The sequence below is a fragment of the Lonchura striata genome, chromosome 2 (assembly GCF_046129695.1).
Source record: "Lonchura striata isolate bLonStr1 chromosome 2, bLonStr1.mat, whole genome shotgun sequence".
NCBI classification, from domain to species: domain Eukaryota; kingdom Metazoa; phylum Chordata; class Aves; order Passeriformes; family Estrildidae; genus Lonchura; species Lonchura striata.
In genome coordinates, this window is record NC_134604.1 from 16493308 (window position 1) to 16521083 (window position 27776).

The window sequence follows — 27776 nt, forward strand, 5'->3', positions numbered from 1 at the left end:
TTTATAGTATCCTTGTTTTGCAGCCTATTTCAGAAGCAGCACATTTTCTGCTTTATTTTTCTCAACAGAAAGAAAAAGGGAAAAGAAGAAACTCCAGAAGAGTTAAGAATTTTAAGGTACTTCTCTCTAGCATAGGTTTGTTTCTTTCCAGATATTTCTCTTATTCAAAGTCTATGAAGAAAAATCAATAATCAAACAGACAAAATAACATGCCCAAGTTTTAATGGTAAAGAACATGCTGCTTGCATATTATTAGAAGCTCCACAGCTACAAACTTATGCAAATAAGATCACTGAAAGGGGACAAACCCAGAAGTTCAGAGTTCTGTTCCCAATACCTTTAATACTCTTTTTTCAAAGTTTTCTGCCACTTGAAAACACCTGAAAAATCAGTGTTTCAGCCATTACTATAATTACCTTAATTTTATTTTTACTAGATCTTCTAGACAGCTGTTGCACTCTACAGTATTTTGTTTCCAGCATGGGAAATCTGGGCTCAAAGTCCATTTTACGTGTAATTTTCTATTTCATGGTTCAAGCATCGATAACTTTAAAAAGCAGCTTATGTCTTAGACTAAAGCAAAGCTGAGTTCAGAAGCTGAAGCATTTTGTATTCTGCAAAAAATGATTATAAAAAAAAAATGAGGTAGCCTTTTGTCAGAAAGCCAGGCATCTGTGCTTTTGGGTTGGTGGGTTTTTTGGTTAGTTTCTTTGTGGTTTTTTTTTTTTGGGTTTTTTTTTTTTTTTTTTTTGTCTAAGAAAGAATATTTTGTACAATTTTTATTTAACAACTTCCACATATTCTAATCTTTGTCATCTCTGGGTGTCACAGTGTATTGCCAACAGCCACTGTGACATCTGCTAGGGAGGGCAGAGATAATTTGCAGGTTACTGACAGCTGCTGTGGATTGCCAGACTGTCATTTGAGAGTGTAGATTGGAATAAAAATGTGTGGTAAAAAGCTTTCTTCATCCCCACCCTCTGCTATTAAAGCATTGCACATTCTCAGCAAAACCAGTGAATCCTCTAAGCACTAAATAGCCTTGTAACTTAGAAAATAAATTCCCAGATCAGCTGTCTTCTGAAAATTGGTGGAGTTGATTCAGACATTTACAAAGGTGTGAATTGCAGCAGGGGAGGCTCAGGGTGGAAATCAGGAAGAAGTTCTTCACTGAGAGGGTTGTCAAACACTGGAACAGATTTCTCAGGGAAGTGGTGGAGTCACCATCTCTAAAAGTGTCCAAAATGTGACTGGATGTGGCACTCAGTGCTATGGTTTAGTTGAGACACAGTCAAAGTTTGGAATCCATGATATTGGAGGTCCTTTCCAGCTTCAGTGATTCAGGGATTCTGTGGAAGTAGCAAATGCTACTGGGGCAAGCGTGGTTTTGTTGCTCCAAGATGTGTATGGCCACGTGTGTGCATAATTATCAGGAGACAGATGAAAAAAAAGAAATCCTGGAGACTTTGAGGGCAAACCAGCAAATATGCTTCAGTAAGTCTTAAGTCTTGCTAGTCTGCTTTCAGGCAAGGCAATGGGAAGATTTGATTTTTGATAGCACTTAGGCCTACACTAAGTGCTTTTAAAAATCCCAGCAGAAGCAGATTGCCAAAGGAAATCAATAGAAATAGAAAAAGCAGCCAGGAACTGAGCTGGGGCCCACCCTGAGCCTCTCCACCAAGCCCCCATGATGGTTTACAGGTGCTGTACAAGGAATGGTGCTGTGGTGCACAGCTGAGCACTTGGGACACAGCTCCACCTGAAACTGCTTTCAGCGCTGGAATTCAAGGTCTGCAGTCTCTTGAGAAGCAGGAGAGGAATATAAATCCCAGCCTGGCAGTTCAGGTCAATTTTGTATCTGTAATTGCAAACAAACAAATAACCTCTCCCAAGCCAAATAAAAACCAACAAAGCAAAATACCATGTTACTTACATATTTTAAATAAACAACACAAACCTGAAAACATGAAGATGGTGGAAACCAGCCCACCAAAACCAGTGAATTCACGTGTGCTAGGTCAGTGCTGTAAGAGACTGGATACAAGAGGGCTGCTTGTGCATTGAGATGAGGCTGTTCAATTGCTCATATGCAGCACATCCACTTAACACCATCAGAAAGGGCGACTCTTCCATGTCCTGGCACTGCCTGAGGCACGTGTGCTTCAGCAAAAGCTGGAAAAGCTTCTGTGTACACTCAGCTAAGCAAAGAGTTCACAAGTCTTTGCATAATCCAACTGCAGGAGCTGTGAGTGCAGCCAGCACTAAGTACAGCAAGGCCTGCTGAATTAGTTACTCACAACTACATCCTAAAAGTTTTAGTTACACTGCAAACTTCTTGTTTAAGTCTTCTGCAAACCCTGCTCCTGCACTGAAGTGGGAATGGGCTGCTCTCCAGCACACATTATGGTGAGGAAAGGAAGCTTTCCTGAGTGAGAACATCAGCCTGGCAGGTCATTCCATTTCCAGTGCGCACTCGTTGAAAGTTGCTCTGAATCCAGAGCTTTCAATGCATAACCAACAAGGTTTACAGCCACTAAAATATGCCTCATACATTGTGCATTTTCTTTAAAGAGGGTCAAGGACGATGGGTTCTGCAGGAAACAGGCACCTTACCTCCATTTAAAACATTTCCCAATTAGAACGTGAGTTAAAACACTCATCCAATTAATGTTTTGTTTGTACCTTGCTGATTGAGTGAGTCGCTATCCAAACAGCTGCTTTTCAAAAGGGACCTTTCTTAGCCTCTGGTGCTGCAGACTGCTGTGTTATGTACTAACCCACTGATCCATACTGCCTTCAATTTTCTTTGATGCTTTCTAGTTTTTAAGTGCTGTAGCATAATGTTAGCCTTGCAAGTGCAGCATCTATTTCTACCACTGTTACCTCCTGCAATTTATCTGGGCAAATTTTTCAAAGGCAGTACTCTACACATGGAGACGTACACGCATCCTGTGCCCCTAACAAATTAAAAAAAATAGCTAGATAAATAAATGTCAACCTTTAAATCCTGTTTTGGAAGGCAGATAACATTATCTCATCAGCTGGAGACTACATCAATGGTCGTGACTTCACCACTTTATAAAACACTCTCTGAACCTCGGATGAGGAGCACGTTAGACACAAAAAATGGTGTGTGCAGGAAATATCCATTGTATATCTACAAAATGGGCCATATCCCAGTGCCATTAAAATTGATGGGAGTTTTGCCATTGCCTTCAATGGGATCAGCAGCAGTATATAAAGATGGATTGGCTCTGAGCGTGCACACTGGCACTTTATGGGCGTGACAATATAAAAGCCCTGTTGAAGTAATGGAATGAATTATAACAGTGCTGGGGATGTCAATTTGCCTTCTTCTACCTTCACTTGCTGTACAAGGAACATTAAACATTTCCCTGGTTAGCCACAAAATCATAAAAATTACACATAAAAAAGTACTGTTAAGTCTACTTCCTACCAATACAAAATTACTCCTCCTTGTACCTTGTCTAATCCTCTCTGCAGCCCTGTTTTACACCACTCAAATGTTCTGGCATGTTCTCCCTGTAAAGAATTATTCCATCAGCTACTTAATCACACATTTCAGACAAGATAGATTTTCCTAGAGTAAATCAACAAAGCAAAATACCCTCCTAAAAAGAATATATATATATATATCCAAATTTGTTCTTAGCATTTTATTCCACTTTGGGACAATTAGAAAATACTTTTTGAGGACTTTATCAGTGAGTGACATTTTTCCCTGCTTTTCATGGCCCACCACATCCAAATGCAGGCAGTAGGAGCTGCTCATTTGTTAGTGGTGGGATGGTTCTCAATAAAGCTGAAATCCCTGGGTCCTCTCCCACATTCTCCCTGCTGCCTCATCACACTGCTGAGCTTTACCCTGATTTGGTTAGGGTAGAGAGCAACCAGCCTCCTCTGTTTTTTAAGGTAGGATGTTCAATAAGTACCCAGTACATTAAGGAGGAAAAAGTAGAGCTAAAAGATGTGCTACATGTTGAGGTACCCTCAGATCAAGGAATCTCAAGCAGGTTACAATAAATGTTACAACAGCACTTATTCTGAGACAGAAGCGTGGCCAAATGACATCAAAAGGTGGTTTGAAAGCCATTCCCAGATTCTCACTGAAGATATGTGACTCTAAAAGTCTCCCCAGCAGCAAAGGAATTTGCTGGAGACAGGGCAAGAATCAGCAGGAATTGTGTCAGGGCCCATCCCCAACACAGTACAACAGCTGCTGTACAAGAATTACCCCAGAGCAGCACAGGGGACTGAGACACAGCAACATCAATCCAAATCTCTTGTGGATGGCTGCAAGATCTGCTCTGATACTGCATGCAAACAAGCCCCTTGTCTGTTCTGACTGCTTTATTTGATTGGCCTTGTCAGAGGTGAGGTCAGGCCAAATCATTTTGGAAAGAACAAGGTGAGAATGTCACTGACCAGCTGAAGTGCTGGCTCCATTCAAATTTGGATTGCTGTGCTGCCTTCTAGTGACTTTATCATCTTTACAAAAATTTTCTGCAGCAACACTTGTGGCACCTCTCACTGTAGGACTATTAGCCTGTTTAGGGTTTAGGGCAGCAGATCTATTACTTTTTCCTCTGAGCCCAGGAAGGGTCACATCACCACAACACCACAGGGCCATCTCAGAGAGAAACAGCAGAAAACATTGATAGGACACAGCTGCAGGGAGCAGAAATTCCTCAGTAGAGTACAAAAAACTGACCCAGGTTTATGTTCCATCTCTCCCTCTTAAGAACAGCTGTGACTTTTTGATCCATTTTGTTTTGGTGGCACACAAAACATTATTTATTGAAATGGAGCTGTGGAAGCTGCATGATGCTCGCCCCTGTTGAAAACTATGTACAACTACTAAGAAAATAAAAACTTCCAAAGTCATTAGACCTTGACCTCAAGTCATAGGATGCAGACAGGAAGATCAGACAAAGAAAATATTTTCTGACAAATGATTGCTGTGATCTGTCTGATAAACACCAGTCTTTAGTCAGGAATCACGTGGTGGGGTGACATCTAAAAGCTGTGACCAGTGACTGTGTGTGCCCTGTGTGCTCTGACCCAGGTTTGGCAAACAGAGAATACCAAATTTCACTTTTCCCTGGAAGTTAAGAGACTACCAGCATGTGCTGTTCCAATTTCCCCCAGATCAAAGAATCTCATTTATAGTCAATGCTGCATAAAGTTACATCAACTTAGAAGTAAGCCAAATTCAACTCAGCCAGGCCTGATCCTCAAATTTTCTTCCCACTCACCAAATAAACTTTTCTGATAGGAACACCTACCAATACAGCCATTTGTTTGGCAAGAAACAGGTAGGCACGTTTGATTTAAATGCTTTTAGCTAAGTTAAGGACCTTGCAAATTTAAAGCAATCCCACTGCAGTTCTCACAACTGATGTCCTCAATTCTCCTTCTAAGACAGTCAAATGAAGTGAAGGGATCCTCCCAGCCCAGTGCAAGCACATGTGCCTCTCCCACCACTCTCCCCCAGAGGAACTCTCCTCTCTTCACTCACAGAGCTTTTCCTGAACAGGCTGCTGCTCTTCCACGCTAAAAGCCAGAGTCTTCTCCAGTATTTCACATTTTTCACCCACTGCTGTAGTCCTGATCTTTTCATTTTGTCCCTCCTTCAGCCTTCTCTTCCCACACCTTACTGAGAAAGCCAAGAGTTCATTAGTCCCCTGGTCAGCTGCATCAGCCCACACACATTGTGTAATCTGTTTTTCCACTGCATTCCACAGTGGAGAATGCTTTTGACAAGCCATAATTGAACTGTGTCAGGTGCCACTGAATAAAGGATAAAAATTCGTAAATACTGAAATTGCCTTTAGATAAGGCTTTCCAATTTCTTATTGTGCCAAACCCCCCGAAACAGGGAAGTGACTTTTTGGATGTTGGAAAAGGGAATGGAACAAAAGCACAAGGGTAGCTGAACTCCAGAGCTCTCTGATGCCTCTGAGGTGCTGGCACTGATGTGTGCTGCACATACAACTGTGGGCAGTTTCATTAGAGATCATGAAGATTTCTCTGGGACTCCCCAGTCCAACAAAATTGGTCATTTTCCTGCCCTCAACTTGCTTGAGGCTGCAATTTCTTCTATGATAGAAAGGCTGACTTGTTTTCCACCCCATCTCCATCAACATCGTTCAGGAAAGAGGAAGGATGTGGCAAGGAATTAAATTACAATTCCCTGGCTAAAAAAAAAGGTGCAAAAAGGAAAAATGTTGCTGCCTTGTAATGAAGGGGAGCAGAAATCAGAAGTATCCAAGAGATACTTGATGGAGAAGAAGCCTTTTCAAGAAGTGCTTTTGAGTGGTCACTGCTTGCCAACATGTGCAAATTTTGCCCCTCACCTCTACAGGCCTGCCTTCATCATCTCACTCCACATGTGCTCGACAAATTCCCATCACCAGCCAGAACTGATTAGAACAGAACTAAAAAACAACTCCACAGCAATCTGGAATGGAGTATAAACCAAAATTAATCAAGTACAGACATAAATATCACTTGTTAATTAGCCTTGGTTTTACCTCTCTTGTCAGTGCATGTTTAGACTGTTGGGACAGGAAAGGGACTCCAGGAGATCAGCAAAGGGTTATGCAGACAGAACTCAGCTTTTAGACACACCAGGAGGCCTTGCTGCAGGGTTCAGGTCTAAAGCAGCTCACAGGGATTTGCCCATCTGCTGAGACTGAGTTCAGCTTCCAGGGACCTCTTTGTTCCTTCTGTGATTACCCAGTCCACGTCCTCCTCAACCATCCAATTCATTCACATATTTCAATTCCATCCCTGAGCAACATAGATTCTTGCCTTTCCATTTCAATTTCCACAGGGCAAATGAAACTGATGGGGAGCATTTTGCCAAAGGTATGGTTATTTCACCCAGCAGCCTGACATGACTCCAAATCTGGATATTACATTTAATGTTCCTGGGACAGATGCTGTCAGGCCTTTTCACAGTATCCTCTGCATACTCAAACTGCATCAGCTTTACAGCCTCTCAAGTTTTCAGACACTGCTGACAATTTAACACTGCAGGGCCACCTCAAACATTTTCCATCCCAAAGCAGGGGAAAGGATAACTGTAAAAGCCCACACAGCAAAGGGTGAGGGCTCAGACCCTCTGATGCATTTGTTTGCCTCAGCAGAAGGTAAAGCAGTGTTCTGAGGGCAAACTCTGTGATATACACATAAAATAATATCCGTGTCTGTCTATAATACACATATGTAATATATAGTATGTATATACACATACATACACATAATATTATGTGTATAACATACACATAAAATGTGTGTCTATCACACAGATTGCAAACTGAAGGAAGGCAGATTTAGATTTGATATTAAAAATAAATTCATTACAGTGAGGGCAATAAGAGCATGGAAAAAGCTGCCCAGAGAAGGGTGGATGCCCCATCCCTGGAAGTGTTGAATTTAAGACTGGATGGGACTTTGCAGCCTGGTCTAGTGGAAGGTGTGTCCCTTCCACAGCAAGGAAGTTGGGACTTGATAATTTTTAAGGTCCTTTCCAACCCAAATCATTCTGTGAGTCTGTGAAATTAATAAATGGACAGCGTCACACACCCCCATTTCCACATGAGCAACTCATCTACCTCTGTTCTTTAAAACAAGGTTTTTAAAAACAGTGATTATCACGTTCCATCCCTTGGGGATGAAAGGGTTCCACTCTGCTTCAAGACAAGCATAGGCTGGAATATATACACTGTTATTCTTTCAATTCATATTTTTGCAAGCTCAAAATAGAAGAATATTAACAAATTTAAAAAAGAAAAACTTGTGTTGCTGTAACTGCTGACCTTTTCATCTGTAAACAAAAGACACCTTTGCTTTTTAAGCAACAACTTAGCAAATATGAAACCTGTTCTGCTAGTGCTTGAAGATGACCCTGTACATACAAATCAGTTTTCTAGATGTGTTTAGAGACAATGCAGGATTTCCATGACTTCAGACCACTGAAAACCATTTATTTAAAAACATGCTGTATTAGAACCAAGTTAGTAAGTAAAAAAAAAACAAAATCAGTGCAAAACTCTACCATATTAAGCCTTTATTCTAGAATCCAAATCTCTTTAAAAGCAACACCCTGAAAACACTACAAACTTCCTAAGGACTTCTCAGAGGCCCACAAGCCCATGCTAGAAGGCACATTCAGTATTTTAAGTTAAAATAAGTAAAATTTCTTGCTTCCTTTTGATCAGGAAATTGCAACACTCTAAATTCAGTTGCCTTGGATGTGTTCATATACACATAACTGTATTTAAATCAATATTAATTTATCATATACTGCTTATAAATAACCAACAGGCATCAGGTGGAGGACACTTTCTTTAATTTAGCCACGTACATGGGACCCCATGCTCTCCCTTTCTCTGGGAGAACCAGCAGCTCATGCTGCTGCATTCCACTGAGAAAAGTGAATTCCTGGGAAACACCTCTGGCCATCCCATTTAGATCCACAGGCATCACATTCCTGCAGGAGTTCAGGATGAGATTGATCACATCACTGTTTTCTGCCCTAGAGAGGGTGCACGTGGAATAGACCAAGGAGCCACCTGGACGAAGGGCTTGAAAAGCAGACCTGCAAAGAAGAACAGGAAAAAGGGAAAAAAAACCAAAACATCAAAAGTGACAGATGCTAATGGGAGAACGTGTAGACTTATAAATCCAGAGTATAAATAAATATGACAAAAAAAAACTCATTACAAAAATGTCTTAACTTTAACTTCAGGAAGCCACCCACAACACAATTTTGCTTTTCATTTATTATTGTATCCTCAGTTAGCTGAAGGTATTTTTTATACCACAGTGACAAGTACAAAGCAGCATCCATTCAGAATACACATCAAGCATTCCTGTGCTCAGCACTGCTGTGAAAATGCTGCAATTGCACACAAAATGGGTTACCTCACATCAAAAGGGTGTGTTTGACACTTGGCAAGATGCTTGTGTGAACCTGCAGTAACAGCCTGAATTAATGACTGGGCTGTAATTTCAGAAATGTTCCTGCTAATTCTGCAACTTATTTAGCAGGTAAGAGGATTTGGGGGTGTCACTGAGCCACTGCTTTTCATCCTCATTTTTTAAAGGATCATATATTTATGTGCCCTTCACTTATTAAGCTGTTGACAAATTTTGACTAAACAAAGGCAAAATAGAGGATTAAAGCCTGAAAGCTTCACAGCTACTGTTGGATGGAAGGAACAGAGGTTCTTTATCACTTTGCCACTGAAACTGAATTTAAATAAATTGCTTATTTCCCACTGCAGCAGATCTGCCAACTCCTTACTCAGACACATGAAATACAATCTGTGAGTATAGAAATGAGATATACAAGTTGTATTCACCTACTCCAAATTAAGAGAGTAAGGAGAAAACTCAAAAATCTTGCACTGCAGAAGTATTCTTCAAGCCTTATAATCTTCAAACATTTCTAAAGGAGGAAGCTACACAAAAGGTTCATTTGCTATTAAAACACTGTCTGAAGATAAATCCCAATAAATCATATATTTTTGAGCCATTTTTGGCTCAAAGACTGAATTGTAAGCTGGTATACAAACAGATACTACAAGCAAATAGCACATTAAATACAACTGTTCCCTCAATAAGATTTATTTAATAATGAGAAAATCAGAACAGGTGTAAATGACACTGAATAATCAGACTTGTAGATATTACTGAAAAACTGTACTCACACACCCCCCACACCACAGGGAAAGAGCCTGGGACAAATAAAAAGAAGAAAAGAAACAACCATCTCCTCAAACCAGATGAGGTGAGCAGCCCCCAAATGCAGAAAGTCTAATTCCAAGGCTAGATAAACAAAGACAATGCCATGGAAACAGCAATTCCTCCAGGAACAAGCTGAGGATTTCCTAAGGGTGATAGCTGACCAAAAACAGTTGAGAAAGGAAAGAAGAAAATACAAGGGGAAAAAGCTAAGCCCTTTTAACAGAATTGCAACTTTTTGGGAAAATAATCAGTGAAGAAAAGCTTCAGCACAAGGAGGACCAAAGCTGATCACAGCTTTCAAAGCTGCTCTGGAAGTCCTGGCCAAAATAATATGGGAACACCAGGACACTGCTTCAGACAGTGATAAGACCAGGTGAAAACTGAGAATTATACCAAACCTATTTCTCTTGGGAGCATACACATGACCTTGCTCAATTCTTCTACGAGTCTCAGTTATGGTAATTAGGAAGCCAAATATACATTAATAACCACAGTGCATTCTTTTATATATATATATATATATATATGGACGTAACTGCTAAATTAAAGCCAAGCAGGGATGTGCAACCCTACTTTCTCATGGACACCAAACCTCCAAGAAAGCCTGATGCACTATATCTTGGAATTTCCCATTTGGGGAAATTAAAAATCACTTTCCCCACTCCCATGTATTGGATTTTGCTTTTTATCTTTCACATTAGAACTCAGAGAGAACAGAGCTGAAGTCTAAATGGGCCCTCATGAAGTTGAGCTGATCTTCAGATCATTATCAGAATCCACCCACATAACTCATTTTTGACAGACTTTCCCTGCCAGCTACACCTTTTCCATGCATGCAGGAGTGCCAAGCCCCGAGGGCAGCCAGTAAGCTTGGGAACATTTTAACCTGACAATTGAGATGTACTTTTGGCAAACCTGAGAACTTTACTTGGAGAAGCAGATAATGGCAACAACTTTCCTTCCTCCAAGACAGCATTTAGACAAGAGAGAAAATTCTTTTACCATGTAAAAGTGGGAAAGGTAAAAGATAAAAATGTAGTACAGGTTATAAGGCTAAAAGCCTGACACTTGCTAAATGTCCTTTTCTTCCCATATGGAAAGCAAGAACTCACCAAGATAACATTTTCAAGGGCACCATGCTCCTCCAACTAAGCCCATCAGAGGAAAGCAGCACAGGCCTCTGAAGGAAAACTTGAAATCTCACCTCAAACCCCCTTGTGTCTAAACCTCAGCTTGTGAATCTTCACTGGCCCATGACCGAAAAGGTCAGCCTGCTCAGTGCAGCTCTCTTTATTTTGAACCTACAGCAGGAATTAAAATATCTGAGGAGAATTACTTCAGGCAGCAAGGTTAATCAATGTATCTATCCATCTTGTCAAGTGCAGCAACAGCTGCTTCAGTGCCTGTGTCAAAGTCAACGCCCCCAGCTCTGATGAAGCCGTGCCTGGCTGCTGATAAACCTGCAGGGAGCTGGAAAATTCCAAGTGAGGAAGTGCTGGGCTCAAAGTGACACCGAGCCAGCAGAGCCAGGGAGTCTGGTCCTCTCCTCACCAGCAGCAAGAATTCATTCAGGACAGGATTTGATCAGCAGGGAACTGGTTCATCAGGGAATTGTTCAAATACATTTAGGCAACTTCCTCTCTAACCACTGGAGGGAAACAAGCTCATCCAAGGGGTAGGCTGGAGATGAAGCATAACTTAGACCTACTTCAACTCCACCATCTGGAACTAAGATTTCTTTAATTGGGAATTTTAATTATCGACTCTTAGCTGAAGAGTCTGTATTAGAACAAATACTCTGTACTCTGTAACTCCCAAAAAATGGGAAGTCAAATCTAGAATGATGAAGATGCCAAAATATGTTTCATCTTCCTCTTATTACAATGCCCTGTTTAAAAACCCCCACATTATTTAAAGGTAGTTAATCTGCAGTTCTTTTTCTCTTGGTGGCACACATGACATCAGTGTTTATTAAAGAGCTAAAACTTTCAGCTGAAATAAACATCTAGTTAATATCATAATTCTATTACAGACATATATTTCCTGTAATGAATTTTACAGGTTTACAGGCACTACTACTGCAAGGTTTCATGCTTCACATGAAGAAACATCAGAACAATAAGAGTCCTGGAAACTTTTTCTGGAGCCTTTGTTTGTCCATCTCATTCAACAAGTTCTGTAAAACAAATTAACACATGTAGATTGCTCCCCTCCTCTTTCTAAATGAGACTTTACAGAACTAACAAAAAAAGAGTAAAAAATACTTTATATTTTTACAGGGTGTGTGTCTGGGTACAGGTTCATATTGTACTGCGGAAGTCAGAAGTACAACAGAAGCATTAATCTATCCTAACTCCCTGTATTACAGCAGTATCAGAAAAGACTTTGGAAAGAAATATATTATTTCAAAGCTCTTTTTATTTTTTTTAGTTTTTTTCTTAAGGTTTACTAGATTAGGGAAAACAAAACACCATTACTGTTTAAGACCTCGGGGAAAAAATTTATCATGCTAGAGCCACATGATAAACCCAAAAAACTCTTCAATGCAACTAAAATGTTGCATAAATGCAGCCAGGACTTAAAAAGGATTTTTCTCACTGACAGAGAAAAGTCTTGGTGTCTCAAACATCCTTTTAAAAATGGGCAGACACAAAAATATATATTTTTCCCACTACAAGTAGCACTTGCACCTCCAGCCTATCCTCTGGTGCGTGGGTCTATGCAGCATACCATGGGAAGGGGTAGCATTAATTATGTTAATAATTCGGCCATTTTCTGTATTAAAGTTTAAAGATGACACAATTTTAGGGCAATTTTAAACTAACAAAACACTTCAACAGTGCCATCTTTTGGCAACTACGATGTATTTCTGCTCAGTAGGCAAGATAATGTCTCATCAGAATAAAAAATGCCAATTCTATTATTTTTATTGACTTAAAACATCCACATTACTTTTTGCCTCTCACAAGAGTCCAGATACTTTGTGGCAATATGACCTGCATGTTAAAGGTTTTGCTTTTATTTCTTTGAACCTGAACAAAATGATAAGGGAAATCCTTCAGTGTCAAAATATCAATTTTTTTAATACTTTTTGATGGGCAGTGACAGTAGTTCAAGCACTCCCTCTGCTCCTCTCTAAGTAAACTTTGCTCCAGTGGAGAAACATTGCAGCTCAGAGTAACAGGAGAATCATGAAAATCAACTGTCTTTTTCAACACTAAATTGAATTATAAATAAAAGGAGACTCAGGCATCAAAACCCCCCAAATCAAGTATAGACAAAATTTGTCCTGCTTACTAAAATTTGGTAAGCAACATTTCTATTGCAAATAATTCTATATTATTCTAAAGCAAAGACAAAAAACAGCTACAATTATTGATCTTTCTCCTTTAATGCACGGTGACTTCTGGAATATTCACCCAGTTAAAACAGGGATATGAGACAGCCCAAAAGGGAGAATGAAAGACTTTTGAAGCCCAGTGAAGAGAACTTTAGGGTTAGTGATTATCCTCACAGCTCATAAAACATATAGAGAAAGGACTGAAGGTGGAATTAAAGCAAAATTTGTTCCTGAATTCAAATATGTGATCCCAAAAAGCTGCTAAGTAGCCTATTTGTTCAGTCATACAGTTATTTATATATTCAATAAACCTGGCTTTGCAACATATCCTAAAGGACTTGATCCATAAGTTATTCACAGGATGCTTAAAATCAGACACGATTTATTTTAAGATAAAACATGATGGAACACCTGAAGCCACAGCAGTGGCCACAGCACTCACTCTTTATGAAGAAATTCCAAGCAACCACGAAAAACCTCTAACAACCCAATCAAAAGTGTTTTGGGGAATGGCACAGCACAAACACACACAAAATATTCAGCTTTTTTAAGATAGAAAATGGCTAAAGAGTCCTATCATCCACACAACCCACAGCAGATTTGTTGGTCCAATAGCTGGAATTCTCAAAAATGCCCAGTGGACCTAATTGAGAAGATGGTTTTGAACAATAGAAGGATTACCTGGGCAGCTATAGAGGAGCAAAAAGAAAAACTCCAGGAGAAAGCGCAGAAGATGTGATGAAGCAATTCCCAGCACAATTTGCTCCACACAGCAGAAATGCTACGGTGGTGATATATGCTAAATATATGATTTTATATTTACTAACACATTTTTTGCATTCACTCTATAACCACAAAAAGCCCAGCTAAAAGTACACAATCCTGTGGAAAACTCCACAACTCAGTGAAAATACAGAGCTGTTTAATTACTCAGAGATGCTGTGTATAGAAGAGTTCCAGGTCTGAATGCCTTTGCTGAGTTTTCTAAATTGTATTCTGTTGGATTTCTTTTCTGCTGAGCCCTAACACAAGTTCTTTTCAGCTGCAGAAACCAGTCTAAGAATAATTACAACATCCATAACAGTTTAACCACTATGTAATTGGGCATTCAAGCTTAGCTCAAAATTTAATTTCTCTCAGAGAACTGATAACATTGGTAAATTTGCTTTTGGGAACCACTGTATTTTGTGTTAGCATTTAGCATCAGGAAGTGAATATTTCTTTTTTTTTAACTTTGCAATTTGTTTTCTGCATGAACACTCCAAACACTAACAAGATTTGCAGTGTGTTCTTGGATTAGAGCACTCAGCAGGGATGCTTTGGTTTGGCTATGAGCAATCACTACAATCTCAATTTCCTTCAAATCAGTGGTGTGCCCTCATTGCTTAGAACATTTGCTGTTCAGCATTTATATCACTTATTTACATTTCAGATTTTATGCAGGCTGCAGGAAGAAAATTGTTGCATCAGCTTCTTCCAGATCTTCATTCTCTGAAGCCTCTATGTACTTAATTAATTACATTGTATTGCAAACCCTACTTTTCCTTCCTTAACTTCCCTCTTTAATGACCCCAGCTTCCCCCAAAACACATCCATAAGAACAAATTAGAGGTGATGCATTTCCTTCATTAAGGAGGAGGGAATCTCAAATTTTAGGCTGATGCTTGACAGAAATAAAAACAGAACTCTACTTTGCATTTAATTCTTCTCATTTTTATTTACACTTAATCCTCCTGCTGAACTGAAATAATGCTTGGTCCCTCAAGCCTCATTTTCAAATCACAGGATGGCTGGGGTTGGAAGGGACCTAATAATCACCCATTTCCAATTCAATCCTCAAACTATCCCAAATTGCTCCAAGTCCCATCCAAGCTGGCCTGGGACACTTCCAGGGATCCAGGGGCAGCCACAGCTTCTCTGGGCACCCTGTGCCAGGGCCTGCCCGCTCTCACAGGGAAGAATCTTTTCCTACTGTCCCACCTAAACCTGCTCTCTCTCAGTTTGAAGCCATTTCCCTTGTCCTGTCACTCTATGCTCTTACAATGTATTTCCTGCATTATTCTCAATAAAACTGCTGGGATTCAGCCCTACACTTGTTTTTGCTTACAGATACAGGAACCAAGGTCAGGAACACCTGGGAGCATCAACTACTAGGTAACCTGAATCAATGAACCAGAAAGAGCCCTGCATGAGCTGGCTCATGTAAAAAGCAGTACAGTTTTTTTTTTTTATTTTTACAGTAATATTCATGGAGGCTCAGCCCTCCTGAATATTACTGGAAGTACTGAAGAAGGGATTCAAACTCAACTTTTTATTTATAATTATGCACTCTAGTTGTTAAATGGAGGCTTGAATAGGGAAGCATTCCAGAATTTTAGTTCTAATGCACTTGTCACAACCCCTTCAGCTTTTTCTGATCTTGCTTTATCATTTCCTGTTTCCCCTTTCATGTGGGATCTGAGATGTCTTTAGAACTGGGAATTAATTCTGAAGTGATCAGGTAAACAGAACAATAACCAGCCAGTGGACAGCTATCCTTCAAATATTTTACCCAATAACCCAAATAACCCAATCAATAATCCTTATATCCTTTAACAATAACCCTTCTAAAATCTAACTCTTAAAAGTAACAATCCTTTTACCACAATTTATATAGCAAAGGTATTTTACTAATTTATATAGTAAAGGTATGTTGTCTTTACAAATTCTTATTACTGTTGCTAAAATAAAGAACATTTTCAACAGAAAGTTCTCTCTCTATTTAGGAATAATTCAATTAAATCTGATTTGGGCTGACAGGAATGTTTATTCTTTTAAAACCCCAAGGTTTCTGCTGTCATGAGTTCTCCAGGATTACAATGTGGAATGATTTATGCAAATTCTCAAAATTTCTCTGCATGATGTATGCTTCCTTTTGCTACGGGTTCACAAATTGGATTTCCCATGTCAGATATTGAAAAGGGAAAACTGGAACAGGTCAGAGTTTTAAATGTGATTGATTACTTCAAAGGAAATGGATGACATGATGCATTACTGCAATAAGATCCTCATATTTCTGTTATAAATCACAGGCTTCTGCCAGGCCTTTTTCAACTGGAAGTCTTGCTAAACTATCTTGAACTGCAATGGGAACTTTCCATAAAAATTTTCCTTTTTTTTCTTATAATATGTTATTTTTCCCTCAATTTGCTTTGACAGATGGACTTCAGGCATGACTGTTACTCCACAAATAACATTCAAGGTTTTATTTTAGAAGGTTTTACTGAAAAGTCGCTCTTTTTTTCCCCCATGAGAAAAACTGTGCAGTTTGAAATGCTTCACAAATGCCAGCCCATATCTGGTAGCATTAAAATGTGTAATACATGACAACCTGGCTTGGGATTATTTGGGGCATGTTCTCAAAAACAAACAGTTCTCTCTTTCCCCCACCAAACTTCACATTCTTTTACTTTTTTACCTTGCCAGACAGGACTGGGACCCTTTCTGTGCTATCGACAATCAATATGGAATATATCTTAAGCCCATTTTAGCTGTGCCCATCTAAAATACTTTGATTTTACACCAGACTCTTGTGAGTCATCTGCAAATGGACATTCCTGTGAATAAATGAGTTAAGAGGATCAAGGCCTCACTGCTGGTATCACCCACCAAATTTCCACATCTTCATTATCTCAGACCCACTGGTTATTCTAAACAGCCTCCCAACCACACATCCCTGACATTATTTCCAGAGCAAGAATCCTGGGTTGGTTTATTAAATCTTGTCCCCATGTAGTTTTTATTAATTACAGGAAATTCCTTTAACTTTTTGCACTTCTCACCTTAGAAGTTGGAATTGCAGGGAGGACAACTCCTTCCTTTGCATGAGCCTGAGCACAGCTTGCTGAGGGTCAGCAGAGAAGAGCCAGCTTCTGTCATTTGAACAAGGAGCATCAACCAGGACCTAAACATTAATAAAATCAAAATTAAAAAAAATCTTAAAAAAGATGGTCACTTTTTGAACACCACATGCCAAAATATATTCAATATTCTTTTGCAAATATTAAGAAAATTTTATTTTCAATTTTGGGGGTGAAATGATCCCATTACTATTTTTAGATGTTTTTATGGGGTTAGCTGTTGGGGAGATAAAAAATTAGTGCTCTGAAAGTAAGATCTACCTGAACAGCTCCCTCTTCTTCTCATCCCCTTCCTAATTACACATCATGCAAAGATTGCAGCTACAAGGTCTTCAGAATTCACTCCCAAGGCTGAATGGGAAACATCATCCAACAGAGGAATAAATGCACAACAAGCTTCATAAAGTGTTCCCTGAGGCTCTACAAATCCTGTACATGACTTTATTCCCTTTGATAGGTCAGGTATTTTTGTGGGGGACCAGGAAAAAAAAAATTAAAAAGACAGCAGCATAGGAAGAAGAAGAATCAGAATGCAGAAATACCATTTGCCAATAATAATGTTACCTTGTCATAAAATTCAGGCTGAAGATCTCCAATCTGTCTGCCATCCAATTTAGAGACTGTTATCATGTTAATTAAAGGATCTGGGATAAAGGATTCTATTGTCTGCTCCAACCATCTTGACCTCAAATCATCATATTCATTACAGTGAAAATGACCTTAGAAAATTAAGGAAAAACAAACAAACAAAGAGAAGTAAACACCAAAGAGAAGTCTTTATATTTTCCTGTTTTGTTTTTATAAACATAATGAGTTATACCCATTCTGGAAGTTCTACTGCACTGCCATGACTGCCATGGAGTTTACACCTTATGTGCCTGCGTTATTGCACTTTTTAAGAATACTACTGAATTTTTATAAACCTAAATAAATTTCAACATGCTCCTACAAAGCAAACCTTAAATATTTACTACAAATCCTTCTGTAGCAATAGAGTTGTACAGTAAAACAAACTTTAATCATGACCCATACATCCATAGAGCGAGTGCCTTCCTGGGCTCCTTGAGCCACCATCTAAATGAAGTGCATGCCCCATATTATTAAACTGCCTTTTAAATAAATAGAGCATCAATTTTGTCTATCTTAAGGTACATCTTAGCATTCACTGAGGTATATTAAAAATCAAATTCTTTACATCTTCCATTCAGCAACAATTTGTTCTCTTCAGAAGCAGACAGAGGGTGAAGTGTTGGGTTTTTTTCCTCTAAAGCTTCTGGAAGGACAATTCCTATTTAATTTACTTCATTAGCATCATGCCATTCCTCTAGAAGAGGGAGGGAAACCAGCTGTGATCAGCTGGTGCAGGTGGTTATAGTAATGGTCTCATCAGCAGGAGCACAGGGTGCTGTGAACAGTTTGGAACAATTATTACCCAAGCCAGCAAATGAACTTGCAAACAGCAATCCCAGCTTCTTTAACTCCTTGGCCCAAGCTGCTGCTTGCTGCTGCCTTCTAAACACTCTGATCATCTCAGAATCCTCCTCCAACCAATTCCTTACCATAAACCTCCTCCCTTTGCCCAGATCTTGCACATTTCAAGATTGCATCTTGCATAATTTCTTAAGCTCTGCTTTACATCAGCACACTTAAATTGACCTGTAGTATTTGCACAGCACTGACAAAAGAGGCAACAGAGGAGAAGGGAAAAAAAAAAGTAAAAAAGGACAATAATAAAACTGCAGATTACTTACATCCCTGTGCCAACAGACAGTGGAGAAAAAAAATCCACAGAGTTACCCCACTTTTGCCTGTCACTCTGCACTAACCTATGCTAAAGTAAGGACTGCATTTTTAATCCACTTTTAGGCAAACAGATTTTATAAAATCCTTACTAAACAGCAAAGAACTAGGTGGAATACAAACTGTTGTTTGTTTTTTTTTTTTTTCCTCCACCAGCACCTGGCTCCATTACCTGGACAGGCACACTGCAGGATAGCTACAGATTTGCCCCCTGGTGCAGCACAGAGATCCAGAACAGCTTCCCCATCCTTCACCTCCAAGGCCAGCACTGGCAGCAGCGAGGCAGCATTGAGCAGGTAATAGTCCTTCAGCCTGCCAGGCTGGTGTTTCTGTGCAGGGAACCTGCCAGGAGCTGTCCTGCTGTAACACCTGAGGGCTGCAGGGAGGTAGGGCAGGGCTGCTGGGAAGGCAGGGTGGTATCCCTGCTCAGCCAGGCTGCTCTCCAGGCCAGGGCTCTGGCTGAACCTGTGAAAAATGACCAAATAATATTGTCTTTCTCATTTATGTATTAGTTTATGTATGTTGTCAGTGATTACAACATTATTTAGAAATAGTATTAATTAACTCTTTTTAGCTGCTTGTTAATATAATATAATCTATCACCTTAAGTCTGCACTGTGTTGCTCATAGAAATAGTAGTGTAATGAATACAAGATCTGTGTATTACTTATGAAAACAATGGTGTGATGAATGTATTGTATTACAGAGCTCAGCAATCCTAAACTGTGAAAAAGGCTTTTGTGTAACTAAAAACAATGTAAGGCCATCCCCTGACTGACCCCTCCAAGTGATAAGATAACCATGACACAAACCAGAGTACCATTATTAGAGAATACCATGTTAAATTTAAGAAGGACATACTAAACCCTTATCAGAGGATGTGAAGCAGCAGGATGCAGACACAAGAAGAAATAAAATATATTGATCTGACACCCAGGATATCATACAGATAAGTTAGCATGTGAAGAAGTCAAACAAAGGAGTTCCCAAAGGATCAGAAAGTTATCAAGATTGTTTGAATAATAAATGAAATAGATGAATATGCATGTACCCCAGCAATGTAACAGTGTAAAGATAACATTGTTTGTATACAGGAGGTGTTCTTTGGCTGGTGGCCAGTAGCACCTCAGTGTTAAAAATATTGCCCTTCTTTATCCTATTATTATTATTAAACTCTAAAAATTCTACAAACTGAATTCTGCTCTTCACAAACCTGTTCAGCAGCACAGCATGTTGCCAGCACCATGGCGAGGTCAGCACATCTCTAGGGTGAAAAAAGGAAAAGCCATTCAATAACAGTGTAGGAAGCCTTTACTTAAAATCTCGCTATTGGATAATTCTGGTGTAGTCAGGAATTAATCATTTTGAGGGTGAAATTAATAATTTTGGTTAGAAAAGTATCCAGGAAAAGAATTTTAATAGGAAATCAAGACACTGTTTTTTTTCTAATTATTGTATTTAACACACCACTTTCTTCTGAAACAAGACATTATCCATTTTTCTTATTTTATGTAGGAAATATAAATGATGAAGCATAATGGTTTTCCTGACTATAAAGTATTTCCCTCAGGACAAAGAATTACTGTAATATTAGCTGTAAACAACAAAAATAATCACACACACAATGGCTTTACAATGCTCATTCCAGCCCACACTAAAATGCCATTTTTACAAGTACTCTTTTCCACATTTTATGTTCTACAAACACTGGGCCAGTAAAACTTAAATCAACAGATATATTTGGAACATAGCAATGGTATGTGATAGAAACATGCTTGTTTTTATTTCAGTTTGCTCTTTCAGGTCCTTCTTTCATGCATTTCCCCCCTTTCTGTTTAAATTCCTATTAATAATTTTTCATGTAATCTCAAAAGAAATACTCCTCAGGAGTATTCACTACCTAAAGCAGAAAAACACACTGATCCAATTGAAGAGTTTTTAAGTTGACTCAATTAAATTAATGCTATGCATCTATGCTTTTTGGTTTTTAATAATGAAGTTCTTTAGCAGCTGTGTGATCAAGACCAAAACTTTGTGATGGCCTTTGCCATATGCATCATTACTAATTTAATTTCTTATTTCTCCCCAAATCCACAGACCTGACACTGCTCCATACATCTCCCAGTTCTGCTGTGTACTGCTTCTCAAAGTGATCCAGAACCACTTGGCAGATCTGCTTCTGGAGCTTCCCTTTTGCCTTCTTTTCCAACTTCAGAGAAAGGAAGAAAAAAAAGAAAAGTAGTAAAGCCAAGTTAAACCCTCTCTAGTTCCCACTAGAATGAATAAAAAACATCTTATTTGTGAAAAATGCATATTTTATGATTGGCTTTTCACAAATGTTACAATGAATATTATATGTGTCATGTTAGAAAGTTATGCTGTATTAATTCTCTTACGTAGTGTGTTAAATGCAGTTTTAGGTTACAACATAATGTTAAAATAGAAACTCTGCAGTATAGTATTTGTTACAAACTCAAGCAGGAAGATGAGATAATTAAGAAACTTTTCACACAGAGATGTTAGTGAAGGGGGCCCATAAAAAGTTACTGCCTCCTTATCAGAAAAGACAGTAACATTCTTGTACCTTTTCTCGTCTTTATAGAACCAACAGGATTAAGGAGAAGAAGTTGACAAAAACTAGAAAAGTTCTTAATTTGAAAGAATTGATGCAACACGTATGAGATATATGAATATGCAACAGGCTATTTTAAGGTTATTCCTTTGTTCACAAGGCATGCTTTTCTCGGACTTAGTGTCCGAGAGCATCCAGACATCCGTAATTCTTTGCTTTTTATTGTCTTGTAATTGACCTAACTCTAAACTTTATTACTCTAATTGTATTACTATTTTTATATTATTATTAAACTTTTAAAATTTTTAAAAACCAAGTGATTGGCGTTTTTCACATTACTAATTACATCAACTTGGTATCAGTGGAATGCTCAGATATTAGCCCACATCTTTACGTGATCAAAATGTGACAGACATTTCAGAGAGCAGAGTTCAGCTACAGCACACTATTCCTCCCTGCTCGGCTGATTATAAACACCCCTCCTTATGCACTGTGCTGATAATGCAGTGTTTCCTGGCACTCTGATGGAGATTAACCTATGAAAGGAAGGGAGGGTTTCTAGGCAAACCCCGAGGGTAAACGCTGAATTTCCCTCCCTCGGGGCACCCTGCAGCCGTCCCGTCGCACCGCGCTGCTTCCAAAACACAGGGCCGCGCAGAGCCGGAGCTGGGCCGGGCCGGAACGCTCTGCCTGTGCCGGAGCAGCGGCCGGCAGCGGCTGCAGAAGCGCAGGGCACACTCGGGCTAAGGAGGAGGGAACGAGGCGCCCAGGGAACCGGCGGGACGCCTCACCCGTGCGGCGCTCAGCGCCGCGCAGGAAGCGGCCGGAGCCTTCCGCAGCGCTTCCGGGCCCGGCCCCAGCCCCACAGCCCGGCCCCGTCTCACCTGCGCCGCTCCCGGCCCCAGCGCGGCCCCGGCGCGGCGGACGAGCGGCAGCGCCGGGCCCCGCATGGCCCCCGCTCCCGGGGCGGGGCTCCGCGCCCGGCCCGGCCCCCGCGCCCGGCCCGGCCCCCGCCGGGGTGCAGGGCTGGGAACCGGCGCTCCTCAGCACCGCAGGACGCTGAGGAGTAGGAACGGACCTTAGAGATCAGCTGGTCCCAGCCCCTCGGCCAGGGCCGGGGACACAACCCCCGAGAGGATGCTCAAGTCCCCATCGAGCCTGGTTTTGAATGCTGCCACTGTCGAGGTATCCTACAACGTCCCTGGGCACCTCGTTGCCGCGTCTCACTACTCTCATAGTAAAAAAAAATAAAACCAAAAAAAACCCCAAACTTCCTAATTTTTAGCTGCATTTTTTTTTTGTTTTGTTTTGTTTTTTTTTTAAACCGTGTGAGCCCTACCTTGCCATCCCGACTCCTCTGCCTCACCAATAGCCAAACCAGGATTAGATGGCACCTGGGCTCTCACTTAAATCAATTTACAAAAGTGATCCTCACCCTAGCGCCTGCTGGAGGGTCTCATGAGGGTCTGATGGCATCCACTACCCTCACCACCAGGTCTCTGCTTGTGCTCTGTCACCAGACCCTTATTCCCATCTGGCCCAGGCTTTGGAAGTGCTCTCAGCTCATGTGAACCACACTAGAGATCACCTCCAGCTTAACCCGCTGTAACTGCAATGAAAAACTGCTGGAGGCTTGAGAATTATTCACAGAAGTCTCTCATACACACTTTCAGATCATTCTCTGGGGACAGGAATCAGGAGGACCACAGGACTCCAGTTCAGCTGTCCCTGCTTCAGCAGCACTGAAATTGGAGACTGCTCTCATCTGATCCCTTCATCTGGACAGAAACTGAGACCTGCAAACTGCTCCTCCAAGGAAGGGCATCCTGCAATCAGTGTGTCTTAGAAAAGAAAACAAATCCCCACAAACCCTTTTGTGCCCATTTGCCAACCCTCTTGCTAAGATCAAGCACTTGTGGAAGCAGCAAACTTGTTTAAGAGTGGTTTTAATTAAAGCTTCTGCAGGCTGAACCCAGCCTCTGAAATCCAGACTGAAAAGGGCTGCAAAGGTGAAGGCAGGAGTGCTGTTGTATGGATAAATATTTGAGTTTCAGGCACCAGCTAATGAAGACTAAGTGTTTTTGCTCACCTCATGCAGATGAGCTTGAAAGAGGATTTGAAATGCTTCTATAATCGTTGTAACAAAGGGCCTGGAGGCAAAACAGAGACCTCTTACATATCAAATGTGAAGGAAACCTGAAAGGCTGATGAGTTTTACTGACAGATACAGAACAAAACTAGTATAAAAAGTAGTTCTCTGTGGTTGTAATTCTGCCAAGGCCAGTACCATACCAGAAAATACACACAAGAATTGAATTTTACATTACCAATACAACAAAAAGGTCTGCTGAATGAGTCACCTTCCCTTGAATCTATGGCGATATTCCACTATATGACAGATGGTGTCATGTGTCTGAAACCAGATTTGCACCAAAGCAACGAAAGGACTCCACCAGCACCACCACCGTCACAGCCAATAATGCATCTTGTATCTCTCTCAATAAAAGATAAACTTATCTCAAATTACATTTACAACAGGCTCCATTACTTATTCCATTTACAAATGAAATACTAGTGGGTATGTTCTATTCAAAATAGAAAAGTATTCCAAAAGGAATGAATCCCAGGAGCCAAGAAACTAACATGATGGCAAAGTAAGCATCCTGAAGTTATACTATTAAACTTCCCACTAAAATATGGAAATATATTACTGAAAAAAATATTACTAGAATCTTATTTAAAGGGAAAAAAAAAATCAATGTTTTCTACCTTGCTACGATCCATCAATCCTTTCCAATCTCACACCAGAGATGTAACGGATACCAAATATGTCTATTTTTAATAATTTTGATTTTAAAACCTTTATATCTATGATTTCTGTGAATTCTAGGGTGTAACTAAAAGGAAAGACAATTGAACAACTTATTTTGAAGCTCTGAGTCTCTCACATTAATTCAGTTCATTAACATTACTATTCCTTTTCAGAAGATTCTTTTAACTTACCTTTAAAGTATTTTGTCTAAAATGCATTCAAGACGTTACACATAGATAATGCAAAATGCTCTGCTTAAATAGTGAATTTCTGTGGTCTTACCACTCCTGTATTTAAATGCAAATACTCTGAAGTGCATGCACTGATACATTTCAAAAGAGATACTCAAAAGAGATACTAGGGATGACAGAAAGTCTGACAAAACCTAATTTGTGCTCTCAATTTACAGCTGCACAACTTTTATCTCTCAAATATAACGTGCACTATCAAAGCTCTTTATAGATATACATATACACTCAACTTACTGCCAATCTATCAATATATTCTAAATTTGATCACATTTCTCCTACAAAAATATGCAAAGATTCTATCTATAAGGACTCTACTTCATACATTTTAGAAATGTGAGACTTGCAGCCCTTAAATATTTACAGACTAGACTTACTTCCAAAAAATTGTAAAAACAGGAAACATGTTGATGCTTTGCATTAGTTTTATTCTATACATGTCATCTTGAGCAAATAAAAAGTTATAGCAGTATAAATTACTGATAAAAACCCCAGCATAGTAAACAATTACAAAGCATATTAATAAAACAAAAACTTATAAACCATTTTTGAGTGCTTTGGTCACATACTGGTGAAATTTATTTTGAAAGCAAAAATCAAAAATTATACGTGTCCACACACACAATACACAGAACACACAGTTTATATATAAGCATCAGCATTTTAATTTCTCAATTTTGTTACCACAGCAGTATTTAGTTTTATTTTTAATAAAGACTTCCGTGACTTTTTTTTTAGAAAAGAGGGAAAACAAAAGTGTAATACATTCCTAGAAATTGAAGCTGTAAGAAAGTAAGTCTGCAAAAGTAGAGCCTTTTAGCCAAAAACTTAAGTGATAACAAAGCTAGTGTTAGTAAGGTTGAGATTGCACATACACATATTGGTGCAACCTCCCCTCCACTTAGTATTGTGTTGTCTGAAAAGAAAATGACCAAATCCTGAGAGTACTTCAACTGAGTCACATTCCAGTATTAGAATACAACAGAAGTATTCTCATGCTGGCAGTCACATAGAAATCCTTTCCTCCTTTTTCTAAACTAGCAAACAGAGGAATAAACCTCTCCACCTACTCCAGACTTAGTATCCTTAAGATTGATTCCACCTTACTCTTTAAAAAATCTAAATAATTTTATTTTAATATGGCAGATGTTTGTGCAACTCCTTGCTGCGAGGGCTGCATGGCAAGGATTTCCAATATCAAAGTGCTGAACACATAACACACCACTTTGTTTCAACATCTAAACTCCTTTGGTAAAACCACATTATTGACGAGAGTAAAACATAAAATTACCGAATTCTGCTTCTCCAAATAGCCTCCTGAATGGAGGCTTCATCCTGTCTGTCATTAAGTGGCAGAACAATGGACCTTTATAAATACATCACTGGTTGCCTCCAATCTAACAGCAAAAACATTTAAACAGGAATATAACAAATTGTAACCCTTCTTGTTTAGGTATCACTTTTATGTGATTTTCAATATATTATATAGAAGTGTTACATAAATCCTTAAAAACCCCTGGGTTTCTTCAGTTTGCAAGTTGGTATTTTAGTATTATTGAGATTAACAACTGAGGGAGGTCATCTGTATACTGGTTAATTCAGTTTCCTATCAAAATTGATGACTTAGTTACTGCAAATTTCCCACTATGTGAATTTTCTCATTTGTTGTAGTAGACAAAACAGTATTCAACTCTATTTTTTTCCACAGAATTTATTACCTATATGAAACTCAGATAACAAAAAGAAAACAATGGATAAGAAAACTTCCAGACAGTTCAAATATCATTATTTTGTATAAAATGTATTCATTTAAATTTTTTTTTTATCGTACCCTCTGCTTCAGATTGCCAGAAATATGAAATATGTAATGTAATACCTAAGAAAAGGTATTGGTACCGTAGAGAAATATAAGAGTCAAACACATTTTATTTTTGTGCACTTGACTATCAGCTTTCTAATGTTCCCTACATAACATTTTATTGGTAGTAGGTACACAGCTCCACTTAAACTTTCAACTCATTTTATAAAAAGGTAGAAAAATATATTCAATATTTGTTTAACCTTTCTATATTCACCCTATCATACAGGAATCTTACAAAATGCTTTAGAATAATTTATTCCCTGAAAAAATACCAATACCTGCACAGCACCTGGAGAAAGGTCTCGGTGGGAATGTACAATCCACTATTATGGGATCTTGAAGGTGTTTTTCTTCAGGTTTACAGCCAAGTCTTTTCACAAGTAAACCAAATAAATCCTGAAGAAGAGCTGGTCATGTGAAAAATAAATTATAAAGTCTGACCATTAAGCACAACAGGATGAACTCCATGTTTAGTTGCCACGTGCTGATAAAATGTCATGTAAAAAAACTTCCTTCAAGGGTAAAAAAAAATGATAGGATTTTAAATTTATGTTTTTTAAAATTCTCTTTGTGCTCCAGTTAAGCAATGACATCATGGGTGTCACTGTTGGGTCTTTGGCGTAGAGTCAGCGGGGGCAGAGGCTTCCCATAGAAATCTGTGGAAGAAATTCCAGAGCAGAAAAACACATCAATCTGTCAGCTACCCCCTTCCTGGCTCAAAGAATGTTTACTAAATTCTTACTTCTTTAAGGAAAGCCAGGTATTCTGAGTTTAGAGCTAATTCCTCCAAGAAAACTTTCAAACCTAGTGCTAATTAATGTCTAGAGATGGATTGGCCAAATGAGGATTTAATTACATTTTGTTATACATGCATCAGCATTTGCTGATCAAGCCCAAAGGAGATCTGTAAACATCTCTAAAAATAGGAAAGGAGAAATTCAAAGTGTACAAAAACAACTGAAAAGATAAAGCACTGAACTTTGTATGTTGCTATATTCAAGACTGCACTATAATATGGTTTTAAATGATAGTAATACTGAGCAGAATCCAAAATTTTGGGGCCATTTATGCATGACATTTATCTTGCTAAAATAAGCTAAAATAACTTTCTAAAAAAGCTATTCCAGAATTTTTTGGTAAAACTGCAGCATTTCCTTTTGTCAATAAAGCAGTTTAAAGTGGAAAAATTGTACAACACAAAGTTAATATCAGAAGTGCTCTCAAACATTTGTAATGGATATAGAATAAAACCCCATGCAGACTGGAACATGCAAAACACTTCACAAGCAAAATAATATGGAAGATGGTAAGAGGAAAGAGGTAGAAATCAAGAAAAAAAATAAAAGCAGCTTTTTGAAGCATTCAAATCTCAATTCTGTTTATACAGACCACCTCTTCCCCAAGAAAGCCTTGATGGCCTGCCAACACAAAATTCAGCTTTAATAAATCATTATTTTCCAAGAAGAC

At 39.1% G+C, this 27776-nt stretch overlaps 2 protein-coding genes across 6 annotated transcripts in view; both read right to left on the minus strand.

Moving 5' to 3' along the window:
• Window positions 1–8080: 8080 nt before the first annotated feature.
• Window positions 8081–22341, minus strand: NSUN3 (NOP2/Sun RNA methyltransferase 3). Its single transcript, XM_021550160.3, has 7 exons — window positions 22273–22341; window positions 20916–21025; window positions 20030–20080; window positions 18989–19281; window positions 17581–17735; window positions 16939–17060; window positions 8081–8626 (listed from the first exon to the last, which is right to left on the minus strand). The coding sequence occupies exons 1-7, from the start codon at window positions 22336–22338 to the stop codon at window positions 8356–8358; spliced, it is 1068 nt and encodes a 355-aa protein (XP_021405835.1). The 5' UTR covers window positions 22339–22341; the 3' UTR covers window positions 8081–8355.
• Window positions 22342–24855: 2514 nt separating this feature from the next.
• The window catches only part of ARL13B (ARF like GTPase 13B), a 33875-nt gene continuing 30954 nt past the window's right edge, over window positions 24856–27776 (minus strand). For 4 of the 5 annotated variants that reach the window (XM_077781195.1, XM_021550087.1, XM_021550086.1 and 1 more), the window contains exon 11: window positions 24856–26965. In XM_077781195.1, the coding sequence (XP_077637321.1) occupies window positions 26889–26965 (77 nt within the window). In that variant the 3' untranslated portion in view covers window positions 24856–26888. The remainder of the gene's footprint in view (window positions 26966–27776) is intronic. The other variant, XM_021550089.2, reaches the window with a different exon arrangement.

Coding starts and splice junctions, on each gene's coding strand:
- NSUN3 (XM_021550160.3), bottom strand. CDS start 22,338: ATGCGGGGCCCGGCGCTGCCGCTCGTCCGCCGCGCCGGGGCCGCGCTG. Junction 19,282..20,029: donor CATGCTGTGCTGCTGAACAG/GTTTGTGAAGAG, acceptor CATTTTTCACAG/GTTCAGCCAGAGCCCTGGCC. Junction 17,736..18,988: donor CCTGCAGTGTGCCTGTCCAG/GTAATGGAGCCA, acceptor TAATTTTCTAAG/GTCATTTTCACTGTAATGAA.